Source organism: Musca autumnalis, unplaced genomic scaffold (genome assembly GCF_047663935.1).
Source record: "Musca autumnalis isolate F117 unplaced genomic scaffold, ASM4766393v1 scaffold_5, whole genome shotgun sequence".
Lineage (NCBI taxonomy): Eukaryota > Metazoa > Arthropoda > Insecta > Diptera > Muscidae > Musca > Musca autumnalis.
The window spans coordinates 184,113,375-184,131,075 of record NW_027412088.1 but is presented as its reverse complement, the minus strand read 5'-3'; the positions used below and the strand labels follow the sequence as shown (position 1 = coordinate 184,131,075).

General features: G+C 36.9%; 3 protein-coding genes across 5 annotated transcripts in view; all 3 read right to left on the bottom strand.

Moving 5' to 3' along the window:
- Window positions 1–17,701, bottom strand: part of LOC141405330 (uncharacterized) — a 540,708-nt gene that overhangs the window by 92,267 nt on the left and 430,740 nt on the right. The window lies entirely within an intron of this gene.
- Window positions 1–17,701, bottom strand: part of Ip6k (Inositol hexakisphosphate kinase) — a 126,540-nt gene that overhangs the window by 2,810 nt on the left and 106,029 nt on the right. For all 3 annotated transcript variants that reach the window (XM_073989532.1, XM_073989531.1, XM_073989533.1), the window contains 4 exons: window positions 15,781–15,907; window positions 1,899–2,019; window positions 1,027–1,103; window positions 572–953 (listed from right to left, as the gene is read on the bottom strand). In XM_073989532.1, coding sequence (XP_073845633.1) covers window positions 572–953; window positions 1,027–1,103; window positions 1,899–2,019; window positions 15,781–15,907 — 707 coding nt within the window. The remainder of the gene's footprint in view (window positions 1–571; window positions 954–1,026; window positions 1,104–1,898; window positions 2,020–15,780; window positions 15,908–17,701) is intronic.
- On the bottom strand, window positions 3,008–14,474 carry LOC141405331 (uncharacterized). Its single transcript, XM_073989548.1, has 2 exons — window positions 14,448–14,474; window positions 3,008–14,137 (listed from the first exon to the last, which is right to left on the bottom strand). Exon 2 carries the CDS (start codon window positions 10,563–10,565, stop codon window positions 10,170–10,172), a length of 396 nt encoding a protein of 131 aa, XP_073845649.1. The 5' UTR covers window positions 10,566–14,137; window positions 14,448–14,474; the 3' UTR covers window positions 3,008–10,169.

The following is a 17,701-nucleotide window of genomic DNA, read 5'->3' as shown; positions in this document are numbered from 1 at the left end:
TCGAATATAGGGTATAATAAGACGCCCTAGAGGATGTCTATAAAGACGCCCTAGAGGATGTTTATAAAGACGCCCTAGAGGACGTCTATAAAGACGCTCTAGAGAAGGTATATAAAGACGACCTAGAGATTGTTTATAAAGACGTCCTGGAGTTCGTCTATAAAGACGACCTTGAGGTCCTCTATAAAGACGCCCTGGAAGTTGTCTATAAAGACGCTCTTGAGGGTCGTCTAAAAGACGCCTTTCAGATCGTTTATAAAAACGCCCTTGCGGTCGCCTACAAAGACGTCTATGTGGCTGTCTATAAAAGCGGCCTAGAGGTCATCTATAAAGACGCCCTTGAGGCCGTCCATAAAGAAGCGCTTGAGATCGTTTATGAAGACGACACTGAGGTCGACCATAAAGACCCCTAGAAGTCGTCCATAAAGACGCCCTTGAGGTAGCCTATAAGGCGACCTTGAGGTTGTCTATAAAGACGACCTTATGGTCGTCTATAAAGACGTCCTAGAGGTTGTGTAAAAAGACGACTTAGAGGTCGCCTTTGAGGATGTCCCAATAGAGTATAACTTACCATGAATAAAAACGGTAACTGGATTGTTTTTCAATAACCCGTCTCAATTGCAGTAGACGTTGTACAATTTTCTTTATGACCCTGGTACGCAAACGATAGCCGTTGTAGAAGAAATCGTGGAGGGCCTGTTTGAAGCCATTCTCATTTAATTCACGACCCCAATATTTGTCACGTTTGGCATATTGATCCAAATCGACCTGATAGGTTTGCATGCCACACAAACGTACACCCAATGAGGCAGATGTGCTGGCAGCACATTTAGCCATTTGTTTGGAACGTTTTTCGGCCGAGGCATCATCACCATGTTGGCGGGTACCCATTTTCAAGTCCAAAATACATGGATTACGGAATTGCGATGTTATATTTTCCAACATAAGGAAGTCTGTAATAAAAAGGAAATGAATCAAAACATTAGTAGAAGAAAATGAGGTTATGTTATGTTGGTGGTGACATACATTGCTTGTTGGAATTGTCCAATTGTGAAATACTCTTGATAACATCAGCTGCATTGCCATTCTTGTGAACTTTCATTCTGTAAAGGAAGAGAAAAAGGGGTAAACGTTAATGGCTACATTCTTATAAGAGGGAATGATGTGTTTGGCATAAAAACCCTTCAAGTGGTTCTCCAACTTTTTGTGTTTGGATTGGCATGGCGGCATGTGCCTAACATATAACATATTTTGCACTGTGTTTGGTCGTATGCGGGGGCACATTATAGGTGACCTGGGCCATTACAAACTAGGTTTTTGAGAATCAGTTTTCAATTGATATTTTGGGTTGTAGGGCCAATAGGAGCCTAAAATAAGCAGCAGAGTAATTTTGTTTTCTTCTTAAAATACACCTCACCATATATTCAGAATACTTTAAAAATTTGACTTTTTGCAATGAGACGAGTTTAAATACTAAGGGAGTGAGATTAGTTAGTTAATTAGTAATTATTATGCTGGGGATTTAAAAGGGCTATAATAAATGTAATAAATATAACTTTAAATAGTTTTTTTACTCATGTTTAACAACAACTAAAAAATTCCATTCGAATATAGGGTAGGTGTTATTTTAAATATTTGTTTTATAATTGTTTATCTACACAATTATGTATAATAACTTTACAAATATAAATATGTGCAAAATTCATTTGGCTTCATACCCAGTTTTCTCATTTTTTATTAATTTCAATTTTTTCAATTACTCTCCCTCTTCATTTTTTATTTTCTTCACAAACACAACCACAAAATATCTAAAAAATTGAAAATATTTTAAAAATGATCTTCACAAAAGAAAGACTAAAACAAAATAAATAGATACACAATTTTTATTGCAAACCTACCTTAGAATTTCATCCCTTTTACGTTTAGAGGCGCTCATCTTGCGTTGGGGTTCTTCACGGAAACTGGGCGAATAACGTTTCTCCAATTTACAACCTCCCATTGTGGTGGCCTGCATAACGCCTGAAAATAAAATGTACAATTCCACAACGAGATTAATAAAATGTAGGGTTATAACAAAGAAAAATAATAATAATAGTTGTTTTTATTTAAATATTTTCTTTAAATAAGTAGTAGTAGTGGCATTTAAGTAGAAATACAACTAAATCAAATTAGAATTATATAGGTTATGTGAAAAAGCATACACAATGGACAAGACACATTTTGAAGTATATGCTTTTAATGACGGCACAAGTGAGTTTTGTGAACGAACGAATACCGCGAGAGCAGACATGAATGATTTGAACATATAATTTTGTTCACATTTAAAGTCTTGGAAATTGTCATTCCAATTAGAATTACAGTTAATGATGATTGTGAATTTAAAAGTAAATGATACCCTTACAAATTAAATTTGAAATAATGTTTAAAGCCAATTATAAAATAATAAAATAATTTAAGTTGTTATTTAATTTGGATTTTTTTATAAAAAAAATAATAAAAAATATTCTGCACAAATAGCATTGAGTAAAAAAAAATCCGTGGAAATATTTGATTCCAATGAAAACAAGTCAATTTCTTAATTTAAAACTGATTATCTGATTTAACATTTTCCTACTGCAACAGTGCTGCTTACTTAAATTTAAAATTTTCCGCTTCAATTTAAAACGATGATTTTTGTAGCAAAATAAATAGAGAATTCCCCCTTTTTTCTTCTATTGAATCAGAACTGTCTGGGGTACCCTGAAAGGGAGTTTATTTTTACATATTTCATTGACATTGGAGATCTCTTTGAGCCTTCGCTATTCTGAGACTTGAAAACAGGATCTGCCTCTAAGAGATGTTGCTCAAGATTTCCCTATGCAGGGTATCTAAGAATACCGTTTCGCCGGAAATGTGAATGAATGGTGCAGGTGTTTCGGAGGTTGATGAAGATAATGGCCTTATAAATTCCGAGGACTTGCAAAGGCCCACATTAGAACCGACTAATGGTAGTTCATGTTTCATTTCATTTATTTCTTCCTTTGTAATATAAACCAGTAAGGAAAGGATCAAAGTCGGGCGGGGCCGACTATATGATACCCTACACCACTGCGAATATGTAAAATATAAATCGGAGCTATATCCAGATCTTAACCAATTTTGATATAATTCGGCACATTTATTTCCAGACCGAATTCAGTCACACATTCCAAATATCATTGAAATCGGACTTATATAACGTGTTTGGAGCAGCAAATACGCGAAATCAGCCGAAAATATATATGGGTGCTATATCCAAATCTGAACCGATTTCGATATAATTTGGCACACTTATTTCTAGACCGAATTCAGTCAAACATACCAAATTTCATCAAAATCGGACGTATATAGCGTGTTTGGTGCAGCAAATTCGTGAAATCGGGCGAACATATATGTATATGGGAGCTATATACAAATTTGAACCGATTTCGAAATAATTTGGCACATTTATTTCTAGACAGAATTCAGTCACACATTCAAAACTTCATTGAAATCGGACATATATAGCGTGTGTGGTAAAGAAAATACGTGAAATCGGTCGAAAATATATATGGGAGCTATATCCAAATCTGAACCGATTTCTATATAATTTGGCACACTTATTTGTAGACCGAATTCAGTCAAACATTCCAAATTTCATCAAAATCGGACGTATATAGCGTGTTTGGTGCAGCAAATATGTCAAATCGGGCGAACATATATATGGGAGCTATATCCAAATCTGAACCGATTGTCACCAAAAGCAATAGCGTTCTTCCTATGGCTAAAAAAGTTGTAGTTCCCAATTTTTAGCTGAATCGGACAAAAAATGCGACCTGTACGTTGCGAACAAAAAGACATGGACAGACGGACAGACAGACAGACAGACAGACGGACGGACATGCATAAATCGACTCAGAAAGTGATTATATGTATATCCCCAAAAGGAACTAGGGGTCTATTTAGTTTCATTTTGTATGTTACATACAAATGCACAAAGACATAATACCCCTTACCACATAGTGGTGTAGGGTATAAAAAGCCAATATGGCCAATAACTTATATTATTATTATATGTTCATCCGAGAATGATTATAAGTTGTGCTTGTCAAAGACACGCTGCTGTTGAGGACACTGAGGGCCTTGTGTTATTGTGTAAATGCTTGATGCGGGTTCTGAGATTCATGTCGTTGGTTGTTGAATAATTTGAGGAATCTGCATCATTGCTCACCACCAGTGCTACTGTTGCCATTGCCACTATCGGCTGCAACCAAATGTAAATCTTCATCGGTGTCATGTAATTCTAGTTTATTGCCATCCACATGGCCTTCCTCCTCTTCAACGTGATGTTTGTCAAGTCCCTCAATATCGTGGAAATAAAAAACTATGAGGTGAAAGTCTGATAAAAAGGAAAAAGTTACGGTGCCGGGCCTAAATAACCCATTACCAGGGGGCAAGCGTTGTTGTGGCCACAAGCCATGTGTTGTCGAGATTAAGATGTGCATGCCTTGGCACGAGTGACATTTTGTGAAGTCGCGACAATGTCTATAAAAAGACATACAGCATTTATGAAGTGACGACGATGTCATTTGACGCATCATAATGCATTTATGAAGTCAGCCAGTGATTGACAATTGGACAATGCCAGACCAAAAAATGGTGCAAACCAGTTTTCGGCTGACAGGATCGATTTAATGAACACGACTTTCAAGACTATTGAGAATAATAATTTAAAGAAGCAAAGTAGGGAACTCCTAGACCAATTTGAAGGGGTTGTTCTAGAAGAGCAAAACCAGGACGTGTCACCGAAACTGACCTTGACCGACGAGATTAACTAGATACCACGGCGACATCGGCCAAGTCTAATAAGGAAGATGAGTTTAATGTGGAAGACTAAGGGGGACAACTGGCGGCAACACCAGTTCCACCTGGTCTTATATCTGCAGATGCCAATTAAAATATTCTGAGGCAATTTGCCACAGAGAATCTAAGGAGAATACCTCTAAGGATAGGAATGCCAAAGAAGTTAGAGATACAAAGCATTACTAATTGGTGAGAAAATGGGACGAATTTGTACTCTAGAGAAGAAGGTATTTTTCATCAGTGAAGAAGAAGTGCTTCATGTGAATAAGATCTTCCTTCCAGAACCTGTACCCGCTCGAACCAAAGCCTCTAAGGAGTCTGCGAAGTCGAGCAAGAAAGTAGAGAAGACAAAACCTTTCGTTCAAAACAAAGTGGTGGAGTTTGTTTTTGTTCCGAAGAGGAACTCAAACCCCTAAAGGTAAGAAGAATGCCAAAGAACTTACCCCAAAACCGAGTGAAATCAGTAAAGGTTAACAATTCGCGGAGGGGTCTGTTTCTAAACTAACTCTTATCCGAAAGGCAAGGATAAAGCTGAAGGACAGTCTGACGTATGCACGTCCACAGGCTGTAAGGAAGCTAAGAGGGTTGGTCTGACTGAGAAAAAAATCAAACAGTCATTTGAGTAGTCGAACCAAATTCAATTTGGCCACTTTTAAGCAGCCAAAATGTGACAGCAGCAACCAATAAGTTAAAATGGAACTTCATGACTTTTTAGATGGGTCCCTGTGAAGACGAGGAAGAAACAGAAGCGAAGGATGCCACAATGGACTGCTGGTCACTACTGGAAACTACAGTTAATTCGTGCAGTAAAGGTGAACAATTCGTGGAGGGATCTGTTTCTAAACGAACTCTTATCCGAAAGGCACCGATAAAGCTGAAGGATAGTCTGTCGTATGCACGTCCACAGGCTGTAAGGAAGCTAAGAGGGTTGGGCTGACTGAGAACCATCAAACAGTCAGTCATTTGAGTACTCTAACCAAATTCAATTTGGCCTTTGCCTGCTTAAAAGTAGCCAAAGTGTGACAGCAGCAACCAATAAGTTAAAATGGAACTTCATGACTTTTTAGATGGGTCCCTGTGAAGACGAGTTAGAAACATAAGCGAACGATGCCACAATAGACTGCTGGTCACTGGAAACTACAGTTAATTCGTGCAGTAAAGGTTAACAATTCGCGGAGGGATCTGTTTCTAAACTAACTCTTATCCGAAAGGCAAGGATAAAGCTGAAGGATAGTCTGTCGTATGCACGTCCACAGGCTGTAAGGAAGCTAAGAGTGTTGGGCTGATTGAGAAACAATCAAACCGTCATTTGAGTAGTCGAACCAAATTCAATTTGGCCACTTTTCAGCAGCCAAAATGTGACAGCAGCAACCAATAAGTTAAAATGGAACTTCATGACTTTTTAGATAGGTATCTGTGAAGACGAGGAAGAAACAGAAGCGAACGATGCCACAATGCACTGCTGGTCACTGGAAACTATAGTAATGCGCAGGTGCATCCTATAACCAAACCTACGTTTGGTTTGATATATCGAAGTATGGGGTATTAAGTTTTCGCTTCCAGGACTTTTATACTCTCTATGAATGTATGTGTGTTGGTATAGTCATCAAGGGACACTTTCAAAACAGATATTGAACTTGTAAGAGTAATTAAAAACAAATAACTATTGCAGAACATGTGAGGAGGATAAGGAGAAAACTAAAAGTCCAAGGTGGTCATTATGAAAAGTCATCCTTTATCTTCTTCTCACCTATATATTTTACATTTATCGAACTTCCCGCCAATTGTCATCTTTGTCCCATTAAAATTCCCACTTTTATTGTCATCGTTGATACCTTTTTAAGGTCTCATGATGATCCCCAGTTTTGAAACCTCCTAAAAATATTTAAAACTTATTCTATTGTCATCTTTGAGAGCCCTACAAATCTTAAAAACTCAGCGTATATTACCATCCTTGGGATCTGCTAAAAATATTTAAAAATCTCCACGTCTATTTTCATCTTAGAGACCTCCCAAAATTGTTTAAAACCCCTAAAACCCTTTGAAAACCTTTACATACATTTTCAACTTATTCACCTCCCAAAAATTTCTAAAAGCTGCAACTCCTATTGCCATATTTGAGACCTCTTAAAAATTTCACGATTATTGCCATCTTTGGGACCTCCTAAAAATCGTTAAAACCTCAAGTATATTGTCACCCATCCTAATTTACAACACTCTAATTACATTGTCATCTTTGGTACCTCCACTAAATCTTAAAAAAAATCCATCTCTATTGTCATATTTGAGACCTCTTAAAAATCTTTTAAAATCCCACGCTTATCGTCTGTCGTCTTTGGGACCTTGTAAAAGGAAAGAATTTAAAAAATTCAAAAAATAGTAGATTCTTGCTGGTTCTGGAACAGCGCAATATTGATTAATTCTCTGCAAAATGTTATAAATATTTTTCATAACAAGCCTTTTTGATCTAAATTCCTAAATAATTATTTAAATTAATATATAAATATTTATAACAATATACATACTTTGATACAAATACAATAACAAATAACATCTTTTATAATATGTATGTAATTTATAATAATTTTCTTGTTTAATAAATAATATTTTTAGACAAGAAAAAAAAAATAAATAAAAAGTAAATAAATCATTTTGAATAAAAAAATGCAAATATTATACAAACCCGTTGTACTCGCTTAAGTTAAAGTTTTGATTATTTGCTCTAAGTTTTAGTTCTCGTTTCACTCATTTCACAATATTGCATGAGGAGGAAGAGTAGAGCGAGATAGAGCTAGCGAGCGAGGGATTTTGGTTATGGTTCTTGGTGTTGGTTGAGCGTTAGAGGTCCCTAAGTTGCCGACACCACATTGGACGATTAACATTTTAGAGTCCTCGCGCATAAATTGTTTGACCGACTATGCAACAACGCTAGACGGACGCTGAAGATGCATTCTTCTCTGTATTGTGAATACAATGAAACAATAATAGATAGAGAAATTGTTTGGGTTTTTTCAGATTGAAGGGGTAGTAGTAAAAAAAATATTACTGTTTTTTTGTGGTTACAACAAATTACGCTTTTTTAATTCAGTGATGGAGCGGCAGGGGCTTCATTTCAGTCATTGCCAAAGCCTCCTACATACGATGGTATAGAGCGCGCGAGTTTTTAGTTTTGCTTCCAAGGCGTCCATTTAGCTATGACTCCCTCAAAAATCGTTTGCTTGTTTTACAGAGCGAGGAGTAGGAGTATTTACGCCTTATCAGCAGTTGCTGTAGCTGTTTTTAAAATAATATAAATTATTTCGTAAGGCTTAAATTATCCTGACACAAAAGGGGTTTTATTTTATTGCTTCTTAGTAACTTTTATGGTGTGGTTTCTTTTTGTTTTTGTTCTTTTTTTAGTTACGGTAGTTTTTTGCTCTTTAAATAAAATGTTTTCTTGGCACTTACCCCTTCTCTTTTTTTTTTCTTTTCATCATCCTTCAACGGACTTCATTCGCTCAAAAAAATATTGTTTTACAATTACATTTTCTTAAAAAACAAACACACAGACACACACAGAGATAGACACTTGCAAACTGTTTTCAATTAAAACAAGCTGCAAAATCAAAAGAAATCACATGAATTCCATTTTAATTGTCACACTCATTATTGTTATCAAAACAATTAAAAGCAATTCACAACGGCAAAACGTCAACTTTTTTCCGCTATTAATTTGAAATCACAGTTTCTTTTAATTGATTTTTACAAGCGGCGACCTAAAACTATTTATCGATTAGTTGGTGTTGTAGTCTTTTATTCAAATGGGAGTGTACACAGTTATTAGGCGTGGTAGTCAATAGGGGAAATTTTGATAAACTAGGGGAAATGTTTTAAATAATTTGTTGGGACATTTGTACCGAATATGAAGGGGGCAAATGCAAATTTTAAACAAAAAAAATCGAAGAAAATGAGAAGCATTGGGACCTCTTTAAAATATTAAAAATTCCAATTCCTCTATTGTCATATTTGAGACCTATTTAAAATCCCACACCAATCGTCAATTTTCATGCCTATTGTAATCTTTGTGACCCCCAAAAATCTTTTAAAAATACCACGTCTAAATATTGGGGCCTAATCTTTAAACAATACACGTCTATCATCACCTTTGGCACTTCCTAAAAATCTGTAAAAACCTTAGGTATATTGTCATTTTTCGATATCTACGTATATTGACATCTAAAATGGCAATATTTGACGTTGGGACCTCCTAGAAATCTGTAAAAACTTAATGTCTGTCTTATCTTTGGGGCCTCTTAAAATTGTTTAAAACCTACAGGTCTATTCTCATCTTGGACACCTCCCAAAATTCTTTAGAAACTCATTCTATCTTTGGGACCTCTTTAAAAACTCCATGTCTATTGTCATCTTTGGGACCTCCTAAAATATTTAAAAATTCCAAGTAGCATCCAACTAAAAAAAAACCAAGCATCCATCTAAAAAAAAATTCCACGTAAATTGTCATATTTGGGTCCTCCTAAAATCTATAAAAACTTCCCGTTTATATCAATTTTTGGGACCTCTTAAAAATCCCATTTCTATTGTCATTCTTGTTGTTGTTGTTGTAGCAACGCAAATACGCTCGTTCGTATTTCCTTTTCAGTTATCCGGTTCCTCTGTGTTCACATTAAAAAATTCTACAACCTGGACTGGCTGCGTCCATAAAGAATTAGGAGACATGTGAGCGATCCCAATCCACATGTAGGCCCAGTATGAATTAAGGCGGATGTAAGGCGGTTCTTAACTGGGCTAAAACCACTCGTGTTTGCCTTGGCAGCTGGTTTTCTTATGCGGCAATGGATGAGTGCTAGTCTCCGAGTACAACATTCACATTGTATCTTTGTACTGCGCCTGTCCAACTGCATCAGTAGTGAATGTTATTTAAGCCTTTCTGATAGGCTCGTTGATCTGGAGTGTCTCCCCTGTATAGGTTCATAAATTCTGCAACCTGAACTGGCTGCGCCCATAAACAATCAGGAGACAGAAGAGTGGTTCCAATCTACATGCAGGAAATGTGTTGGATATTGTGCCATCAATTCGGGACCAGTATGAATTAGGGCTACTGCGTCGTTCAGATCTTAACTGAGATAAAACTACTCGTGTTTGCCTTGGCAGCTGGCGTTATTCTAGATTGTGCCAGAGATGTTTACGGTGGTCACACCCAAGCAGATGCTGCATCGACTACATCTTGTTGCGCTGGTGCACCGGTAAAATCTTCGTATTCTCATGAGGAGACACTCTTTGGTAGTCCCCAAGGCGGGGTGCCGTATAGCTTACCACAGATCGGCCTCTTGCGAGCTCCTGTTGAGACATTTAATAACTTTAACTCCCTTCTGAAGGAAGGCACCACCAAACTGACGGTCACGGTCACCCTGGTTTGCCTCAGTGGACACAATGGCTCTGCGAAGTCGAGTCTCGAAGAGCAACCAGTGACTTTCGCTGATTTTCCCGAAGGGGTCAGCTCTGTCGATGATTGCAACTAGGAGCTCGTCATCGTTTGCCACTGTGGCCGTTTTGGCGTAGGGTTTCCTACGTCCTTGATCACGGGCCTTGTTAGCAGCTTTTCCCGAGGAAGTGGACGCCTTCTCAGTACTGGTGCTACTTCCCTTGGCTTTGCGAGCAAGAACACCAGCATAGGAGTCCGCCGTGTTGACCGTCTGGGAGATCATCGTCTTCTTTGGCGAAGAGGACCGTTAATGGCATTGACGAACTTTGGGAGGGGGCAAAAATTGCTGCGGTCTCTGTAGCGGAGATTCCATCTAGGAAGGTATTCCCAGCATGGGTTCCCCCACCTCCCGTGGATAAGGAACTTCTGCTGAGGATGCTCCAGAACCCAGGTCTCCTTACTAAGGACTGGACTGTAATGAGTCTAACCCCTTGTAAGGAGAATGGAGGGATGGACGTTAAGATGGCGGTAGACTCCTCAGGTACCGGAGCTGGTGTCTACTGCGAAAAGCTTTGCCTCGAATACTCATATAGGTTGAACAGCGACTGTAGTGTTTTCCAAGCAGAAATCTTCGCGATCAAAATGGCCGCAGAGTTGATAAAAAGTCTGGATGCTGAAATCTTTGAACCGGTGACTATCTTCGTTGATAGTCAGCCGGCTCTTAAAGCCATCAAATCCTCCAATATCAAGTCTGAGGCCGTTCTTGAGTGTAGAACTGCTTTGGCGAACCTCACTAACGCTGTCCGACTCTGCTGGGTACCATGACACTGTGACATTGGGGGAAACGAGAAGGCAGATGAACTGACAAGACATGGATCTCAATCAACAAGTCAAGCTATCACTGATTCTATCAAACCACCCATATGTCACGTTTTTCGGAAGGTGGAGACGTTCTTTGAAGAAGAAGCCAAGGAACTATGGCATAATGAACCAAGGTGCAACGTGTCAAGGGCCATTTGGCCGACTCTATCAACAAAGAGAACAACTTCACTTTTAAGTTTGAATAAGTCAGAAATCAGGGTATTGACGGGAGTCATTACCGGTCATTGCAACATCCGAGCTTTTATCGGCAAATGGCAGGATGATGGCGTGGACTATTGCAGGCTCTGTGAAGATGAGGAGGAAACGGAGACGATTGAGCATATTTTATGTCGTTGCCCGATGTTAACTCGAAAGCGATATAGATTAACAGGAATATGCTTTCCTCCAAGCTTAACCTTCTACTCAAACATGGAACCAACAATCATAAACAACATCATCAAAAATTTGAATTGGCTGGGACGGCGCGCCGCCTAAGCGTAACTACTTCTCTGACAGTTTTCTACCATCACCAAATAAACCACCCTCTCTGTCTTTATTATATCTTCATTTTTCTTAATAATCCATTTATTATTACTTTCCCAACCACACCCTCTTTTCTTTATTCTTCTCTCTTCTCTTGTCTTTTCAGGTAATTCTGAACCTCTTTTATGGATGATCACAATGGACCGAAAGATCTGCGAGTGGCGTAGTCAATATATATATTGACTACACATCCCCAAACCTAACCTACCACAGATCGGCCTATTGTTTTGTAGTTTGTAGGAGATCAACAAAGTTTCTTTGTCAGCACTTGAAGTGCTGTCGACCAGCGGAGTTAAGACCTTGTTTCTACTTCTAATCTTGTTGCATATAGCTGCGGCTTGCGCGAACCACTTAAACAGACTATCGAACGCGTTATACCCAATATCTTTGGGTTGTTAGTGATCGGAATCAGTACACTATCAAGCAATATTTTTAGGGGGAGCTTCATAAACAGTTACGGAGATATTATCCCATCTTGGGGAAACTCCCTGTTACACTATACGGGTCTTATACATATATAAGACCTTTAGAAATATGTTTGTTATCGTATAGAAGCTCTCTAGGAGATCTTCTATCATATAGAAGGCCTTTATGAAGTCGTCTATCGTATAAAATTCCCTTATGATATATTCTATCATATAAAACACCTTTTGGAGGTCTTCCAATATCCAGAAGAACTTTAGGACCATATAAACTTCAATCATACAAATAACGTTTGGGTGATCTTCTATCATATATATGACCTTTAGGAGGTATGATATAGTACATGAGGTCTTTAGGCCCTTATGAAATCTCCTATCGTATAGAAGTCCTTTAGGAGGTCTTCTATTGTAAGAAGAAGTTCTTTTGGATGTCTTCTATAATGTAGACGATCTTTTGGATTTAGGATATATGTTCTAAAAGTCCTATAAGAGGTATTCCATAGTACAGAAGGCCTTTTAAGTGAAATATTGTGGTACCTCCTCGCTGAGAGAGCTCTTATAGGGCGTAGAATAAATACCCTATCTCTCTCGGGGTGCTCCATAAATTACCATACATACATATGTTCCCACAACATCCCTGAAGGGACAAGGGAGACTTCTCTCATATCAATGAGTGCATCATTGGCTCAATGATATGGGACCTACTTTTTATTGCCGAGTCCGAACGGCGTATCTTACGACACCACTTGTAGAGAAGTTTTTTCATGGCTTAAATACTCAGGAAATGTCGCCAGCATTACTGAGGGGGAATTTTGCCACCGTTGTAAATTTGTTGTTGCTTGGCCTGGAATTTGAACCGCAGACCTTCTGAGTGCAAGGCGGACGTGCTAACCATTGCACCACGGGAGCCCCTCTATAAATTGCCATCCCTCACTAAGTTAAGTATATGCAAAACGTAAAATTTCTTCCAAACAAATAAAAAAAAAAAACAAAACCCGGGTACTTCCCTCACTCCCAAAAATGTGGAAATTTCTAATTAAGTTCAGTTTAGGGACTGCTCGCGGATCGTTTTGACATTTTAGTCGAAGCTTGTCCTTGTGGTCCTGATTACAACGATATAATTTTTATCGTGAGCAAGTCTATGCTTCCGGACATAATGGCGTCTCTCACTCACAAAAATGTGGAAATTTTTAATTAAGTTCAGTTTAGGGGCTGCTCGTGGATCGTTTTGATATTTTAATCGTAGCTTGTCCTTGTGGTCCTGATTACAACGATATAATTTTTATTGTGAGCAAGTCTATGCTTCCTGCATTAATGGCCCAAAAGCTCAAAAATTTCTACGATGACCAACAAAAATGGCTGGAGGGCATTGGCTTAACCTTTGCATATGCACCATTTTCGAACTTGATTAAAGTGCATATGCAAAGGTTAGGCCAATGCATCTATCGCATAACATCCTTAGGGTACCTCCCTAACAAAAGTTCAAAATGTTCACTTAAGAGCAATTTAAGGGCTGTTCGGGGATCGTTTTGAAGTTTGCATGGAAAGTAGTATAAAAAGTGGTTCTAATTACAACGACATAATTTTATCGTGGGCAGTAGATGTTTCCTGACATAATGGCCCGAAAGCTCTAACAAAGTCAATGGCGCGCAACTAAAATGGCTGATGGGCAGCATGATAACTATCGAAAGGAGTAACTGACTGATTGGTCCAACCTATGCCCATTGTGAATATTTCTCTTCAACTTAAAACAGGTTCTTTAGCTCACTTTCTAATAATTGGTACTTTTAGGAAATGCGGATGAAAGCAAAGTGTAAGTAACTCCAAGGGTCTGGAATATAACAAAATATTCCCTTACAGGAAGATTAAGTGTGGGATGGGCATAAATAGAATACTCTCCCACCTGGCGGAAAAATCTGGAAAAATTACCACAGGTAGATCTTGTTGTCCTGATCACAAATATATAAACTTTTCCGGGGGTGAAGTCCATACTTCCCGAGATATGGGCCTCTTAAGTTCCGAAAATTCCCTTATTAAAGTAAGAAAAAATTTTAAATTAAAAAAAAATGTTGTTTTCGTGCCCTAAATTGGCTCCTGTCCGTAGGAGAAAGTTTTAAATCCCCGGCCGAAGGCCGGCTACTTACCCCCAGTTTATGTATTTCGAAACGAAAATGTGTGCGCATGAAAGACACCCAAACTTTAATTTTTGAAATATTATTTCATTTGCTTTTGCTTCCAAACAAAAAACAAATTTGAAATACACACTCAAATTTGGTAGTTTTACTTCCGCATTCGTTTTCTTATCGACATACATACACAGGCCCTTAGGGAAAACTTACAATTTAAAAAAAAATTTTCAAATTTTTTCCGTCAGCTGGTAGAGTATTCAGTTTGTTCCGTTTTATAAATGTAACTAAATTTCAAAACTGTGTACACTCCCTCTAATGTTATTGTTTGTAATCTCCCCGCGTTTGAAGATTAGTTACGATTATTGTCATAATAAGCACTTGACAAAAGCAATGACTTGTGATTCGAGATGCTTTTCATGGTGGTTTATTTGCTATGGGTTTCAAGTTTATTTGAAATGTAAATTTATTTATTTTATTATAAAAGTCTATTTGTAGTGTTTTTCTTTAATAAATATTTGTATATGGGGTGTATAAATACATAATAGAAAATAGTTATAAAAATAGTTTTTGTAATTAAAATCTATGATCGTTTTATCATTGTTTATTCATCATTTGTTTATTTAATAATAATAAAAAAATGTAAAATATATCACAGTTATTTGCTTAAATTTATATAAAAACAATTGTTTATATTTTAATATTGTTTGGTTTTTTTTTTTGCTATCGTACCCTTAAGAGATGTTATACAAATGTATGTATGTATATAATATATAAGGGAGGAGGGCACACTAAAAGTAAATGAAAGAAAGAATAAAAAAACATAATATAGATTGTATATATGTATTAGGAAGAGATGAAGAAGTAGAATACACGATTGTGACGGGTGTTATTTTTTTTATTTAGAAATTGTTTGTTTTCGTTTTATTTTTATAGTTTTTTTTTTCTAGAAGTGTTGAAAGTAGTATTGTTTTCTTTTACGAAACAATTGTTTTGCTTTTTTGTTTTATAATTTAAAATAAAAATTTAGTGATTCTTTTTCTTTATTGCATCCATAGTATTTGTTTCTTTTTTTTTGGCTTTTAAACATTACAATTACATTTTACATAAAATGTAAGGGACTGTTGTTGATGATTGATTGATTGTTTGGCACAACAAATGTAGCAGTTGTTGTTATGCTATTTAGTATATATGTAATACATAAATTATAAATGAATGATTTTTTGCATATTTAATTTTTTTAATGTTTGTTTGATTTTTCATATTTTTTCTCTTGATTTTTTACAAGTCTTTGTAGTTTTTTTTTTTTAACTTTATTTACATATGCATGGTAGACAAACATTAATACATACACAATATGAATAGAATTAAAGGTTTATGTGTTGTTTTTTTTCTTGTTTTCTTTTCTAAACTTTATATTTAGCATGAACGAAATGTTGATGAAACGAAGAAGGGAAGTAGGTAAAACAATGGATTTCTTTTCGCTTGGAAATTGAAACAAACAAAAAAAATTGTTGAATGATTGAAAAATGGATCAAAGGCTTACCTTTATATTTGGGAACAAACTTCTGAATATCCTGCGGAATGTTTTGATAAAAATCCAATTCACGCAAATTCAAGGGCTTTATAACAGTCGATTGGTTAAGCAACAATAGGCGGGTGTGTCCTCCGACCTGGAAGAAAGAAAAAAGATTTTATAATAAAGTAAATTAATATCTTCTAATAAATAACCCACATACATATGTGTGCATTTTAATTTGTTAATAAATCACTTTAATGTCACATATGTACATAAAGCCCTTTGTCGTTGTCTCTCTAACTATTCGGTTCCCTTTCATGTTTATTGATAAATGTGCTAATTAGCACAGTTTTTTCTTCTTTGTTTCCAACATTCTCTTTGTTAAAGTTTGTTTTTTTTTTTAATAGTCACATTTCTTGCCATGTAAGCAATTCCACCACATGCAATGTTTATGAAAAAACGCCTCGTATTCCTCCGTTTTAATAATAAATTATAGAAAAAAAAAGATTATTGTGTATACAGAAATATTTTAAACAAAGGCAAAAGTTACGAAATTGGTTCTTTTAAACTTTGCAATGAAATATGATCTTTGATTTTGGAAACCTATTCTCCCCCCAACAAAGGAAATATTAAGGTTAGGTTGGATGGACATAACCAAGAAATGTGCAGAAACCACTCGAAAAAAAAAAAACAGAAGCAAGGCAGGATTGACCAGAAAATATGTGTCGGTTAGCACTTTTGCTTCTATAGAAACAACAGCAAAGGCAAAAGAAAGGTTAGGTTGGATATACCTATATTTGTTTAATATTTAAAGAAAATCGAACAAGTAAAAAAAGTATCAGTCGGCTTTGCCGACAGCCTATGTGAATTGAAATATTAATCTACGGACAGATCGAATATATTTCGGGTCTTTTCAGAATTTTGTGGCCATTTTGTACCTTTGAACTTGCCGACGATAATGTGGATTAGGATTAAAGTTTTGCGGAGGGGCTACTTAAAGGAATAGACGACATAGGAAGTGGATCTGATTTTGAGAGTCATATCTTTTGGATATATATTGGGCAAACTGGTCATTTCAGTGGGTAATCTTATAACTTTTGGACCAGGAAGCATGGACTTGTCCACGAAAAACATAATATGACTGTAAACCACAGGACCACAATGAACAGCATCGGCATTCATTTCCTAAGCATCTTCGAAGAGACCCTAAACTGCATTTCGACACGAATGTTGAACTTTTGTGGGAGAGGTACCCTAAGGCGAAGAAGTTCTCGTGCTCTCCAGCGACTACATATAGGGGTTGTTACACCTTTCGGGCTGTTTCCTCAAGAAGTACGGACTTGCCCCGGAAAAAAAATTTATCGTCATAATTGAGGTAGCGAATGCAAGTTGCTTCAACAGAAATCAAAGTGCCTCGAGAGCAGGTCTTAAAGTGAACCTATCCGAAATTTTGTGTGGGAGGTACCCGAGGGAGTGAACAAATATAGTCCATATTTAAACCTGATCTATATCTGGTAGATGTATTAAGATGTGTAAAGTATGGACCAAATCGTTCACTCATTCAAGATTTATCGTGCGCACAATTTTTCCGAATATTTTTGAACTTTTGTGGGGGAGGTACCTGAAGGAATCGACCGATTTGGATTATCTTCGAACGTAAACTATGTTTGGACAAAATATTACGAAAGACAAATTTTGGACTGAATCGGCAGATCCGTTCGAGAGTTATTTGCGCTCAAACCATTACATACGGTGTCATAGGGGTTTTTCGCGGGGTTTCAGGCTATTTTCTCAGGAAGTATGGACTTCCTCTAGATGAAACTTGCACCGTCGTATAGGGGGCGGTGAATACAAGTTGCTACAACAAAAATCAAAGCGATTCTAGACCAGGCCCTAAACCGAACTTTTCCGAAATTTTGTGTGTGAGGTACCCGAAGGAGTGAACCAA